This window comes from Takifugu flavidus, chromosome 6, assembly GCF_003711565.1.
Source record: "Takifugu flavidus isolate HTHZ2018 chromosome 6, ASM371156v2, whole genome shotgun sequence".
Lineage (NCBI taxonomy): Eukaryota > Metazoa > Chordata > Actinopteri > Tetraodontiformes > Tetraodontidae > Takifugu > Takifugu flavidus.
In genome coordinates this window covers 11,736,649-11,748,716 of record NC_079525.1, presented here as the reverse complement: position 1 = coordinate 11,748,716, position 12,068 = coordinate 11,736,649, and the positions used below count along the sequence as shown (strand labels likewise).

At 47.3% G+C, this 12,068-nt stretch overlaps 1 protein-coding gene across 4 annotated transcripts; it reads right to left on the bottom strand.

Annotated features, from left to right (window-relative positions):
* Window positions 1–1,243: 1,243 nt before the first annotated feature.
* Window positions 1,244–11,754, bottom strand: map2k7 (mitogen-activated protein kinase kinase 7). 4 transcript variants are annotated; one of them, XM_057036732.1, is made up of 12 exons: window positions 11,577–11,748; window positions 10,093–10,140; window positions 8,138–8,282; window positions 7,834–7,900; window positions 7,463–7,576; window positions 7,014–7,133; window positions 6,777–6,884; window positions 6,521–6,700; window positions 6,363–6,443; window positions 6,080–6,222; window positions 5,897–5,942; window positions 1,244–5,810 (listed from the first exon to the last, which is right to left on the bottom strand). In XM_057036732.1, exons 1-12 carry the CDS (start codon window positions 11,698–11,700, stop codon window positions 5,667–5,669), a joined length of 1,320 nt encoding a protein of 439 aa, XP_056892712.1. In that variant the 5' UTR covers window positions 11,701–11,748; the 3' UTR covers window positions 1,244–5,666. The 4 variants fall into 4 exon arrangements, with proteins under 4 accessions (XP_056892712.1, XP_056892715.1, XP_056892713.1 ...); XM_057036735.1 differs by lacking the exon at window positions 11,577–11,748 and adding an exon at window positions 9,830–9,962 and having other exon boundaries at window positions 10,093–10,138; XM_057036733.1 differs by lacking the exon at window positions 10,093–10,140 and having other exon boundaries at window positions 11,577–11,754.
* Between the last annotated feature and the right edge of the window lie 314 nt (window positions 11,755–12,068).

The window sequence follows — 12,068 nt, the reverse complement described above, 5'->3', positions numbered from 1 at the left end:
GCAACAGGAGCAGGGGAGTGGTACCGCTGTGCACGCTGAAAACTGGCCGAAGCGGAAACGCGTGTAAAGTAGACTCATCAGCGTGGCAGACGTGTTGAGGTAAAAACAAAACGACACTTCGTTTTCTTTAAAACGTCTGTTTTTCAACCGCACGTCCCAAACAGGAAAGTGTGTCTACCTGCAGTCTGCCTCCAACCCACCAATGAGCTGCAGCTTTGACTTCCGACCATATATGGTCAGAGAGAGGAGATGGAGGCAGAAAGAAGGAAGAGAAAAAAGAAAGCATTTCCAGAAGGTTTCAGAGCAGAGGTGGAGGAAGGTGTGGTCTATTGTTGTGTATCAGATGGTGTTACAGCCCCCCCCCCCCCCTTCCAGAACCCTGTCATTACACTGAGCGAACAGTAACATGCACCATAATTCATGGCAGGGTCCTCTGATGTGGTTTGTTGCTACTCCGACACCCACGTGTGCAAATAATCCTCGTGGTAGAACCCAGTGCTGCAGGAACTGAGAATTCTGCTCAGCTTTCAAGCTGAAACTTGAATTCAGCTGAGAATCTGAAATGAAAGGGGATAGAGTGATCATGTGTTGGCTCCTTTTTGCAGCCACAGGGCACAGTCTGCACGGGTAACCCGTCTAGAGCCTAAATAAGCTCAGCAGGGCCACGGCTTCCTCGCCCAGGAAACCGTTGGGTGCTGACGCAGGTTTGAAACCAGAAGTGAGAATCCTTCGTGCTGAGTCCTGCGGGTGATTTAAGGTGATTGAACCGTGGAGAAAGTGTGCGTGAGGTCAGGGGTCCGCAGAGGCGCGTTACGACGTGTCTGAGCACATCTGGACCCGAGTGCCTCGGAATTCTGGTGAGAAACCCGGCAGGAGTCGCCCTCGTGGAGGGTTTTATGTGGAGTCCCGGGTCAAACAAAAATAAGAGGAATCGTGCACAGGTGGTTCACACTGTCACCTGACAGCACTGAGGTTCTGGGTCACAATCCCCCGGGGGGCCAGGGACTTTTCTGTGTGGCTGAAAACACTTAAAAAAGAGTCAATGTGTGTTTAAGTCTCCTGCTGATGTGGTCAGAGCTGTCACACCTTAGTCAGCTGTAGTAAAGATCAACAATCAATAACTTACGCGCTCCTTATCACATTGATAAACTATCTTGTGGCAGAGAAGCTAAAGCAAAAATCAAAGTGTTCGAGCAGCTGGATCTGCAGTGTGTGTAAGAACAAAAACACGACACATTCCATGTTTGTAGTTATGTGATTTTTAGGTGTTTTATTTTTTTCAAAAATCCTGAGGTATTCACAATATAATGGCATTTATTCTTATTTTTTTGGGGGGGTGGGGGTAGGGGAAAAAAAACAAAACAGAGTGGCAGTAAAGCTGCTGACTCAAGTGTCAAACCAATAAGTCAAAAGTGTTCCAACATACAAGAACTGTCCAAACTACAGCTGGGACTGAATCCTCCCCCCCACCGGCAACCCAGCCGTGCGGTCAGTGACGTCATCACCAGCTGGCTTAAACACATCAACTTTGCATTCTGCATCTGATAAAACAGGTTTAAAAACCGACGAGCTCCAAAGGGTCCAGTGTGCGGGTTTTACTGCCCCCTAGTGGGGGATTCCATAACCTCAGCGCAGCCTCCAGGCACAAGAGCCTGCTCTAAAACGAGGGGGTGGGGGTAGGGGGGGGACCTTCGTTCAGGTAAAAACCTGCAGACTGGACCGTTACGGTTCCAAGCCGCCGCGTCGCGTCTGCTCAGTGTTCAAACCAGGAGCGGGCTCAGATCTGTGGCCTTCAGTGAGCTAAAACAAATAAATAAATAAACCGGGAGCTCCGACATCCACGGTAAGCCTGGACCGTGATGGAGATGTCTGCTTTAACGTTATAGACTGTTCGCTAGTAAGACGAATACGATATTTTACTTTCGCATGGTAAAATGCCACCAACAGCCCATTTCTCCGCCTCGAGTCCTGCTTGCCCTCCACACACAAAAAAAGCTATAGCCTTAATAAAATAAAATAAAAACAATAAATAAATATCAGTGAAAAAATACACTGTAGAATCATTTTGTTTGCCGTGTCACAGATCTACGATCGGTGGAATAACTGCTGCGACCTTACAGAAAATATAAAAATGACTCTTCTCCTCTGCAACACAACAGAAAACCAGAACAAAATAAAACCCATCACAAGTGCAACATCAGTCAAAACAGTCTCAGCTTGCAGCTACAGCATCAGACAAACCAGGAAAACAACAAAACAAAACAGTAACCATCAAATAGAATAAAAGCTGTGGTTCGGGACAACAGGGAAGAGAATTAAATAACACAATTTTGACCCAATCTAGGGCGACAAACATGAACCCATCAAGATATCTGATCAAAAAGAAAAGCAGTAATAATAAAACCATACAGACCTTCAGAATAAAGGTTGTCTTTAGGGGCCGTTTGAATATGGTGGACAGCATAATGGATATTTAAATAATCTTTGCTTCACCTTGCCACCTATAGAACCATAGACACCCCTGTCCTGCTAAAAACACAATTCTTTGTTCAATTTGGTGTCATCTTTGCCCTGAATTAATGAATAAAAGTATAATAATCAGAATAGTAATCATCATAATAATAACAACACTACAGTAAATCAGGTTTAAAACAATAATGGACTAAATAAAAAGGTGGTAAAATCACATCAATAAAGAGTTTTGGTAGACAAACACACACTCTGCTCAGACACACACACACACACGCACACACACACAGCTAAATAAAAATACATGAATGAGGGTAAATAGGACACTGAGACATTTTTCTATTAAACACTGTCCTCTAATAAAGATACAGCTCCTCATTCTCAACTAGTGATGGGTCCAAAGTGAAAAAAGTACATTGCAAATTAAAAAAATAAAATAAAATAAAGAAAAAAGTGTCTTTTTCAAAGCACACAACTCAACATATTTGGAGAAACAAAACAAAAACACGACTACATATCTGTAAAAATCATAAATAAGCATAGAATTTGCATCCCCGACCCAATCGACCATTGTCTTTAAAGAAACAGAACCAAATAAAACAACAATGGCAGTTACAACGGTGACAATAACATGCAGTTAATATAGTTTACAGCATTGATCTGTTTCTCCACCCACACCAGTCCCCCCCCACCCCCGTACAATCCTTAAATATATGTCAGCTCATCTGAAACATAACTTTTGCTCTCTTCTCTCCATCTGAAGGCAGTGATGTTAATCACACTGGAGGGGGGGGGGGTTGAAATAAAGGACGCACCGACACTAACCAGGATATTTACAACGCTGACGTGGACTGAATGACTGCATAGTGACAATGATATTTGGTTAAATTACAAATGGGTTGATGACACACGTGCCCCTCCTGGGTGTCAAGGCACAGCACAGGTGCACGCCACGGTCGAGCAGTTCATACCCGCCCCCCCCAGCCACGTGTGTAGATTAGCCGAACACTCATTCAGCACACGCACACCCGATCTGTGTGGTTCTGTGACAGTGTGGCGTTGCACCGTCAACCCATGAGATGTTGTGATGGAGGCGGGCGAGTGGGTGGAAGGGCGCCACGCGGGCGACGGCTCCAGCTTTGCCTTTGGATGCGGCTGCAGTTGTAACGGTGAACGATGGCGCCGCCACATCGATGCCTATAGAGTGCACCGTTACCCCCCCACACACACACACACTCCCGTTTCACCTCCGCCACAGAGATCTCTCACACATCACAGGAGAAAGCTAAAATGAACAACAATAGTCGATAAGAACGACGCTGTGGGGCTGCAGGACACCTTTGGCGTGAACTGTCGTGGACTCGTGGACAGATGGATGGATGGACAGACGGACGCATGCATACGGACAGACAGACCACCCCCCCGCCGTAGAAACGCCGTGCGGTTCAGAGTGACAACGCAGGCTGACTGGCTCATTAAACTCATCACACACAGCCGAAGGTTTGAGGTGTGTGTGGTGCTTCCGTCTCGTCATTCGCTCCCCCCCCGACCTGCTTTTACCCTCCTCGCGCTTCTTTTTTTGGTACTGTTGACATTGCATCATTTCGCATTATTTGGCTTCAAAGAAAGAAAACAAAAAGTAATAAAGTATCCATCCTTTGGGGAAAACGAGTGCCAGCAGCATCTAAAGCAATAACAAAAGTAGCAGCAGTAACAATGTAAATAAATAATGTTGTTTGGACACCATGAACACAACAGGCTCCCTAAAACGGATGTTTTCTCTGCGGTTTCCTCTTCCTGTCATTTACTTCCCTTTCATCTCCAGCAATTCTGACTTTCCATGCCACGTTCCTGTCTTCCTCCGCCTGTCTTCTCACCCCATCACACCTTCTTCCCCCCACTATTCTCATCTTCACGACCATCCTGACAACTTTCTGGGCTTCCCCATTTTCAAAAAGTAACACGTTGTTCAGACAGAAAATACGTTATGTTTATGGGAAGACGTGTCTAAATGCTGTCGCTTCCCTGCTAGGCCACTAGATGGCGGTGATGGTTCGCGTGATGCAACAACGCGTACACACGCTCCTACTCGCGCATGCGCAGAACAAGTATCCACCACATCTTTAGTGCGCATGTGCGGGAACCCCCATTGAAACTATCATTTCCCCGTTTACATCATAAACAAGGACATTAAAAAGGACATTTCCCACTTCAACCCTCTCTCATTAGTCAAATTAGCAACAATAATCTGACTTTTGTTCTCTCAACACTCCCTCAGCTCAAAGAATGCACATAAAGACATAAATTATTCAATTTCTACAATGTTATGCTAATTCCCCTCCGCCCTCACTATTATTTTTCACTGTTTTTGACTTCCATTCCGAAGCTTCTAAATACAGTGACGGGTGATCAGATGCATGTTTTAACTCGAGTGAATAAGGTTAGATTGCAATAGGTCCGTTCTCGCTTTCAAATACGAAGCCCATGTTACTCTAAACGTATCTTATTAATAAAACTAAACAATATCTAATCGACCGAGGTTCCGAAAAAAGAAAAAAAAAGAAAGTTACAACTATAAATCATAGTCACTCCAAACATGAAGGATACACATGTTTGGAGTGGAGCAACAGTATGTAAACAGATGTAAATGGCAGTCTTCAACAGAATCAGCCTGAGAACGCGTGATTGTAAAACAGGCTGCTGTGTCAGAACGTTGACACGAGAGACTGAGGTTTGGTATCCTGGTAGATCAAAATCAACGGTGGGATGGATGTAAGAGATGGACAAATAGGACTAACGCAAATACAAGATGTTCGGTTAAATATGTAGTTAAGTGTGACTGACAGGACACAATCGTGTGAAGTTACTGTGACTTAACGAAGCTAATTACAGTGTGCACCTTTGTCTTTCCCCTCCGTCCCCTGTCTGTCTGTCTGTCTGTCCACATTAAACACAATAGTAAAGACATCCACCAGTGTCCCCCCTATACAGTCCATCTATTCATCCATCTGTCTACACAGAGTCATCGGTACGTCCCTTCGTCCTCGGTGGACTCCTCGGCGCTCCGGTGGACAGATGGACAGGTGGGCTGGCTCTAACGCTAGACTAAGCTGTCAATGCTGGGCTCGACTGGGACAGACCGAGTCTGGGCTTGGCAAAGCTAAAGCTAAGCTAGGCTAACTTCAGGCTAAACTAGGCTACCTACTGAAGAGCGAGTGGAGCTGGTGTTGATGGTTGTAACACTGGCTGCTGCGAGGCGACTCCGTGCAATCCATCACGGTCTGGAACCAACCCGCCACGTCCACGTCAAGCACCTCATAACGTCGGATAAAACTGTGCTCCTGCGGGGGGTGGACACAGAAACTGATTACTTCCAACTGAATAATCAGGGCGAAATGATCCTCACGCCCGGGGACTGCCGCCTTACCAGCAGCTGATGGTATTTTGGCCTTTTTCTGTGATCCTTTGTGAGGCTGTGGACACGAGACAGGGGAAATTCATTCATGCAAGTAAAGTCACACTCACAACACAGCTTTAAGAAAGAAAAAGTAAAGGACCAGGATGGCAGCATACTCATGAGCACCATGTTCAGAGTCACATGTGTACGCACCAGTCTTTGACAAAGGACTGGAAGTCCAGGGAGAAGCCCATGCTCAGAGGCAGCAGAGGAGGGTCTTCCTGCAGCACTTTGGTCAGCACCTCGAAATCTGTCTTACAGTTTTTGTAGGGAAACTGTCCAGTGGCCAGCTCCACCTAGTGGACACAAGGAAGGACACAGGTAACAAACCAGGGCCGAGGTGCAGCTGCGAGAGCAATTTGGAGCACTGATGACCTTCCAATCACAGCTAACTTTACATCGAATGACTACAGTTTTTACGGTGTAAGCGGAATACCAGAGAGATGCCGAGGCTCCACACGTCTGCCCGGATGTCATAGTCAGGCTTGGTGGGATCTGGAGGGTCTATTCTCTCAGGCTGCAGGAAGACACATCACTTCAGTCAGTCTGGAGTGATGATGGCAGACGTTTCCGGCCGAGGGTGGTTTCACTCACCGCCATGTAGGCAGCGCAGCCGGCACTACGGGTCTTGGCCTTGGAGTCAACGAGGCGCCCGCTGATGCCAAAGTCGCACAGCTTGATCTGACCTTTAGCGTCTAAGAGAATGTTGGAGGGTTTGACGTCGCGGTGGATGACGCCATGTTTCTCTTTGAGGTACAGCAAGGCCTTCACGATCTGAAATTACACAAATACGCTGCAATAAATATTTTTTTTAATATATTTGCACAGTTTTCTGGCATGATCCACTTACTGCCACTGTCATCTTTCCGAGGATCCGCTCTGGGATGGGGCCCTGGATTCTCTTCTTTAGTTTCTCAGCACAAGTTCCCATCAGCTCCATGGCGATGAATACGTCAGTCTACACACAAACACACGCTGAGCTGAACCACAGAGGAACTTTTCTGGTATATTAATATGGAAACACTGGGGGAAAAAAACGGAGGCTTCACTCAGATTTATGCCATTCCGAGGGGTGCTTTCTGCTTACATTGGTGACTATGGCGCCGTAGCACTGGATGATGTAAGGACAGTCATGACTCTTCAACACGACATCCAGGTCCATCAGAATCCTCTTGTTCTCGTCCTTGTTTCCTGTGCGGCGCATTTGCTGGAGACACAGATTATATACAACATCCATGACCCTCCCAGCCTTTCAATGAAGCACAAACCACCATGTGGCTAAAAATAGCAGTCGGGAATAGCAGAGCAAACACCCCCTCGTTTCAGCTGACTGATTCGGTAATTGTTAACAAACGGGACGGGCAGCAATTAAAGCATCTCTTTAATGGGGGGCTTGTCTGTGCAGCTAATACCGCTCCTCTGTTGGTAAACAGAGACCCTGATGAGAATAATCTCCTGCATTTGTAATTATAGCGTCGCTTGCTAACCTGGACCTGTTGCCGTATTTCAAAAGACAATAAAAAGCAGGTTTCTTACCTTAACGGCGATGATGTGGCACGTTTTCCTGAATCGCACTTTGAAGACCTGCCCACAGGTCCCACTGCCGATCTCCCCCTCGCTGATCAGGTCCGTCACCTCGGCTGGATACCGCTGGACAGAAGAGGACGCACAAATATGCACTCCAAGCTCCACAAACGCTGAGCGTCTGGGGCTTCTATGTGAATCCTGCAGCTGGCCTGCAGGACTTAACTGCACCAAAACACCCGTGAGAAGCCTTTCTGGGACTTTTCTCTCCCTGTTCAACACCCAAACTGCCTGTTTGGTTTGCTGCCTCCCTCTGGCTATACGCTGAATTGGTGCAGGTAAAAGAGTAATGAGGTGAAATCATTCCAGGTAGCTCTGCTCACCTGACCGTCGATCTTCAGGTAACCCGTCTGTTTCATGATTTCTTGCAATTTCTGGTCAATTTCAGCACTGTGGGGACAAAACACACTGTCTCAGGGGGCCGTGCACGTGTCTCCGTGCACCATTTCTGCAAACACTCGTCATGCTCTTCTTTTAATGACCATTGAGCTTCTATATGCGTATGACTATATGTGTAAAATGACATTTCCCGATGCGTAAACGCGGCAGGATTGTTTTGCTGGTTTTAGATCGGCTCGTTCTTTTATCAGTCGCTGCTCAGGTGAGCGTCAGCACAGGTCCACATACTTCTCCAGGCTCTTGTGGAGGCCATACGGAGGTGTGGGCAGGGTGAGCATGTTTCGGGGGCGGCTGGGGTAAGGGTGATGCTGGGGCGAGCTCTCCGACGATGACGAGCGGCTGCCTCCATCGTTGGCGAGCGGCAGCTGGAGCGCTGAAGGGAGGGGACATTAAAAACAGTGGATACAAAGAGGGGGACAGTTAGAAGGCTGCAGCAGGTTTCACACCACAGGCCAGCACGCCAGGGTGGATGTGTTCATTCATGCACTGTCGTGTCCTCTAACTGAGAGACGTCTGTGTGAATAAAGGGGATTTTGAGTGTTTGGACACCTTCAAACCTGTCGCTCATTATCATCACCTACAGATGCCACTAAAACAGAATCTGACAGGATACAACAGTGCTGCAGCTAGTTAGCTAGCGGTTGGATTTGACTGTTTTGCTGATATAAAAATAAACTGCTCAACGCACTATTCATGTATTAGTAAGTGTGTGTATAAATAAAGGCATGACAGGATAGTAGAGACCTCTGGGCTTCAAATCATTGCAATGAAGAACTGGTATTAGAAAATGATTCTCTAAAATCTCTAAATAATTATCAAGAGACGCATGAACAAATCAAACTGCAGTACTAACAATCACAATTATTTAAGGTATCTAAAAAGGAAATGATTCTTGTTTCTAAACCCTGAATCATTTGTCTGCAGTTAAATCCACATTGATCCAGTCAATCTCTGGGATCCCTCTTATAATTCTGAAGGTTGCCATATTGTAGAAACAAATACATCGTGTTCACTGACGGTAATAACTTTCACTGACTGACTTCAGGGTCCACAAGCGGACTCTCATTTGCTATTTCACATCAGCGGATGAAAAAAATAAACTGTAATCAGCACGTAAAACTGGCAACAGCAGCCTGGAAGGACTTCCAGAGCGTCGGCACGGGGTGGGTCGGCCTCTAAAGGGAGAATCCTTAAGTGAAGGAAAGGAGAGGTTAGTTGAGAGGGGAAGTGTTAAACTGAGGCAGGCTTTGGCAAAGAGCATGTCTTCATATTCTGGCTCCAGACGGATGCACGGGAGGACAGACAGGCAGTCAGCTCAAGGGGGAGGGGGGGGGTGACAAGTTGCAGGCGCTGCTGCACGCCTCCTGCACAGTGCTGCTACAAAAGGAAGGAGGGCAACGCCAGAAGAATGAAGGACATCAAACACTCTGACGTGAGGAGGCGAGAAGGAGGAGGAGATGTTTTGGCCGAGAGTGCACAGCACAGACGAAGCTGGAAGTCAGAGGCAGTCGGTCAGTCGGTGGGACTGAGACGGTGAGAGAAGCCAAAGTGGTCACAGCACTCCTGCAGACGGGCCGGTCGGGATGCTGGATTAAAGACGGTGTCAAACAAAACGCAACCCAAAACACTGTGTCGTGCAGAAAAGCCGCATGCACCGTGATTCTACGCATCCAGGAGTACGGAGGGTTAATCATCCAACGCATGTCCACACACGCGCACACACACACACACAAACCCTGCCCTGCCACTGGCACAGACACATGAAAGAGGAATGAAAGATGGAATGAGGATGAAATGTGAGGGAAGACCTGGTCAAGGACAGGCTGCAGAGGCTTTTATTCAACTGGAAACTGTGTGTGTGTGTGTGTGTGTGTGTGCGTGTAGAAATGAGGATAACTTCACACTAATGTGCAGGCATACCTGAAGGTTGCAGCTCTCAAAGGTGCTCAGAATCAAATTAATTTATTAATGGGAAACAGTCAGAATGGAGGTAACTTCAGTGGGAAGAAGGGTGGACTCTTTCCTGCCTAATCTCCTCTCTTGTTGGCTCACACTGAAAGTTTGATGTCAAAGAATGGATGAAAACACGGTGGACGTGTAGCAGCAGGGTGGTAAGGAGTTGCTGGAGGTAAGTAGGGTGCAGAAAGGTGCAGTGGCAGAGAGAGCGATGGATTGAATGATACCTGCACGCTGGGAGGGGGCTGGAGCAGGACTGAGCTGGATCACGATGACTAAACAGAGGAAAGAAAATACACACACACACACGCACGCACGTTACTGCACTGTTCTGTTAGGACAATCACATGTGCAGACGTACGCGCACTTGATCACATCACAAATAGGAAACCAAAACTTCTGAAATGCCGGGGCTTTAAGAGTGTCCCGACCCTGCTCAGGCCAATAATATAGAAAATGTAGGCCATTGTGATGCTATAAAAATGACAAAAGTAAATATTTCTTTGAATCTTTTTCATACTGCAGATGGATATTTGAGATTATAATGAAGATATCGCAATAAACCTCTCTACAATAGAGAAATGGCTACTCAATTCTGCTCATTGGATGGAAGATCTTCAATTTTCTTTTTGGTTTTGGCCCAAGAAACCAAGAAAGCCTCATCAAACACCACCTAACAGAGGACATAAATCAACATGGAACATCACCAGATATTTATATGGATGCTATAAGGTGATGGGGATCAACTTAAGGCGACATGAGCCATAGATGCTGTGGATGATGTGGATGTGATGCCAGAAATTCTGGTTGTCCAGTGGGTTGCATTTGGACTGGTTTTAAACCAGATAAATGGATGGAACCTTGTCGTTTCATGCGGTTGTCTTGAGTTTGCAGCCCATGGAGGAAAGTCTTAGAAGGGTTTGTAGAAAGACAAAACGACCCCCAATAAAACCTCATGAGAAATGGGGGGAAAGTGTTCAGGAGACAGCGGTTTCACGCTGATTGTCCGAGCTGTGAAGAGTTTACAGGGGCCCCAACGTGACCAACATTCACGTTAGACCCCCCCCTTGAGTAAAATAATTAACAAATCAATTGTAGTGACACCTGATTAAAACGCAACAGCAATGTTGGCTAATTAGCCCAAGTTGAAGGTTAGCAAAAAATGTGATAGCTTCCACAAAATAGCCTCCGCTACGTCAAGGGTGAAAACTGGCATTGACACCGCAAGACTCGCAGTTAAACCCCGCTATCGGATGATCGGATTAAACCAGGCTGTTCGCACACTCGATAGAAGCCCTTCCCAAACAGTTGGTAGACTTGGAACGACACTATTTTCGCCCATCGTCGCCAGGCCTGCCAGGGGCTGCTAGCCTGTTAGCTTAGCGCGTTTGACAGGACCGAATCAGCTCTCGGGACGTGACTCCCAGTCAGGCGTTTTCCGTGACAGCATTCGGGCCTTCGAGGCAACAATTCGCAACGACCGACGCGGATCAACCCGCCCGTCCCGAGTCAGCGAAGTGGCAGGAAGAAGAACAGAGCAAGCGGACTGGATGTTTGTTTATGTATCTAGCCTGTTAGCATGGCGTAGCTAAGGCAGAATAACAACCCCCCCGCCGCCGCCGCCGCCACTCCATTCCCTCCTCCGACACTCTTTCCCTCGGCTACTCGGTCCGGTTCACCGACAGCCCGCTCCTCCGCGGTAGGCACTCACTTGGCCGCGGGCGTGAGCGCTGTGGACTCATGTCGATGTTGAGGTCGATCCTCCGGCGGGCTTCTTCATTTTCCTGCTTCAGCTTCTCCTCGATTCGCGACAGCCTCTGTTCCAGCGACGACATCTTGAAAAACCATGGAGCTCCCAGCAGCGCTCGCGACTCCCCTCAGCGGCGGACGGGCGGACGGACAGGCGGACGGGGGGGGGGGCGGACGGACGCCCCATCCAAAAAAAACCCGTGGTTTTTAATCTTAGAGAACGGCGCTTGTGTCAGTTTTTAACCGCCGTTTTAATCACCCTCTTGACTTCTCTCGATCCTCGTTTTTGACCGACTTCTTCGACCCAAACTGCTCATTTCAACCCGAACCTAATTCGGCCCGTTTATGAGGTGATGGATGCTTCCAGTCGCGTCTCTCCTCCTCAGGAGGTTCCACTATAAATAATAATAATAATAATATTTAAAAAAAGCAACCCAAGTTTCCATAAAGTTTA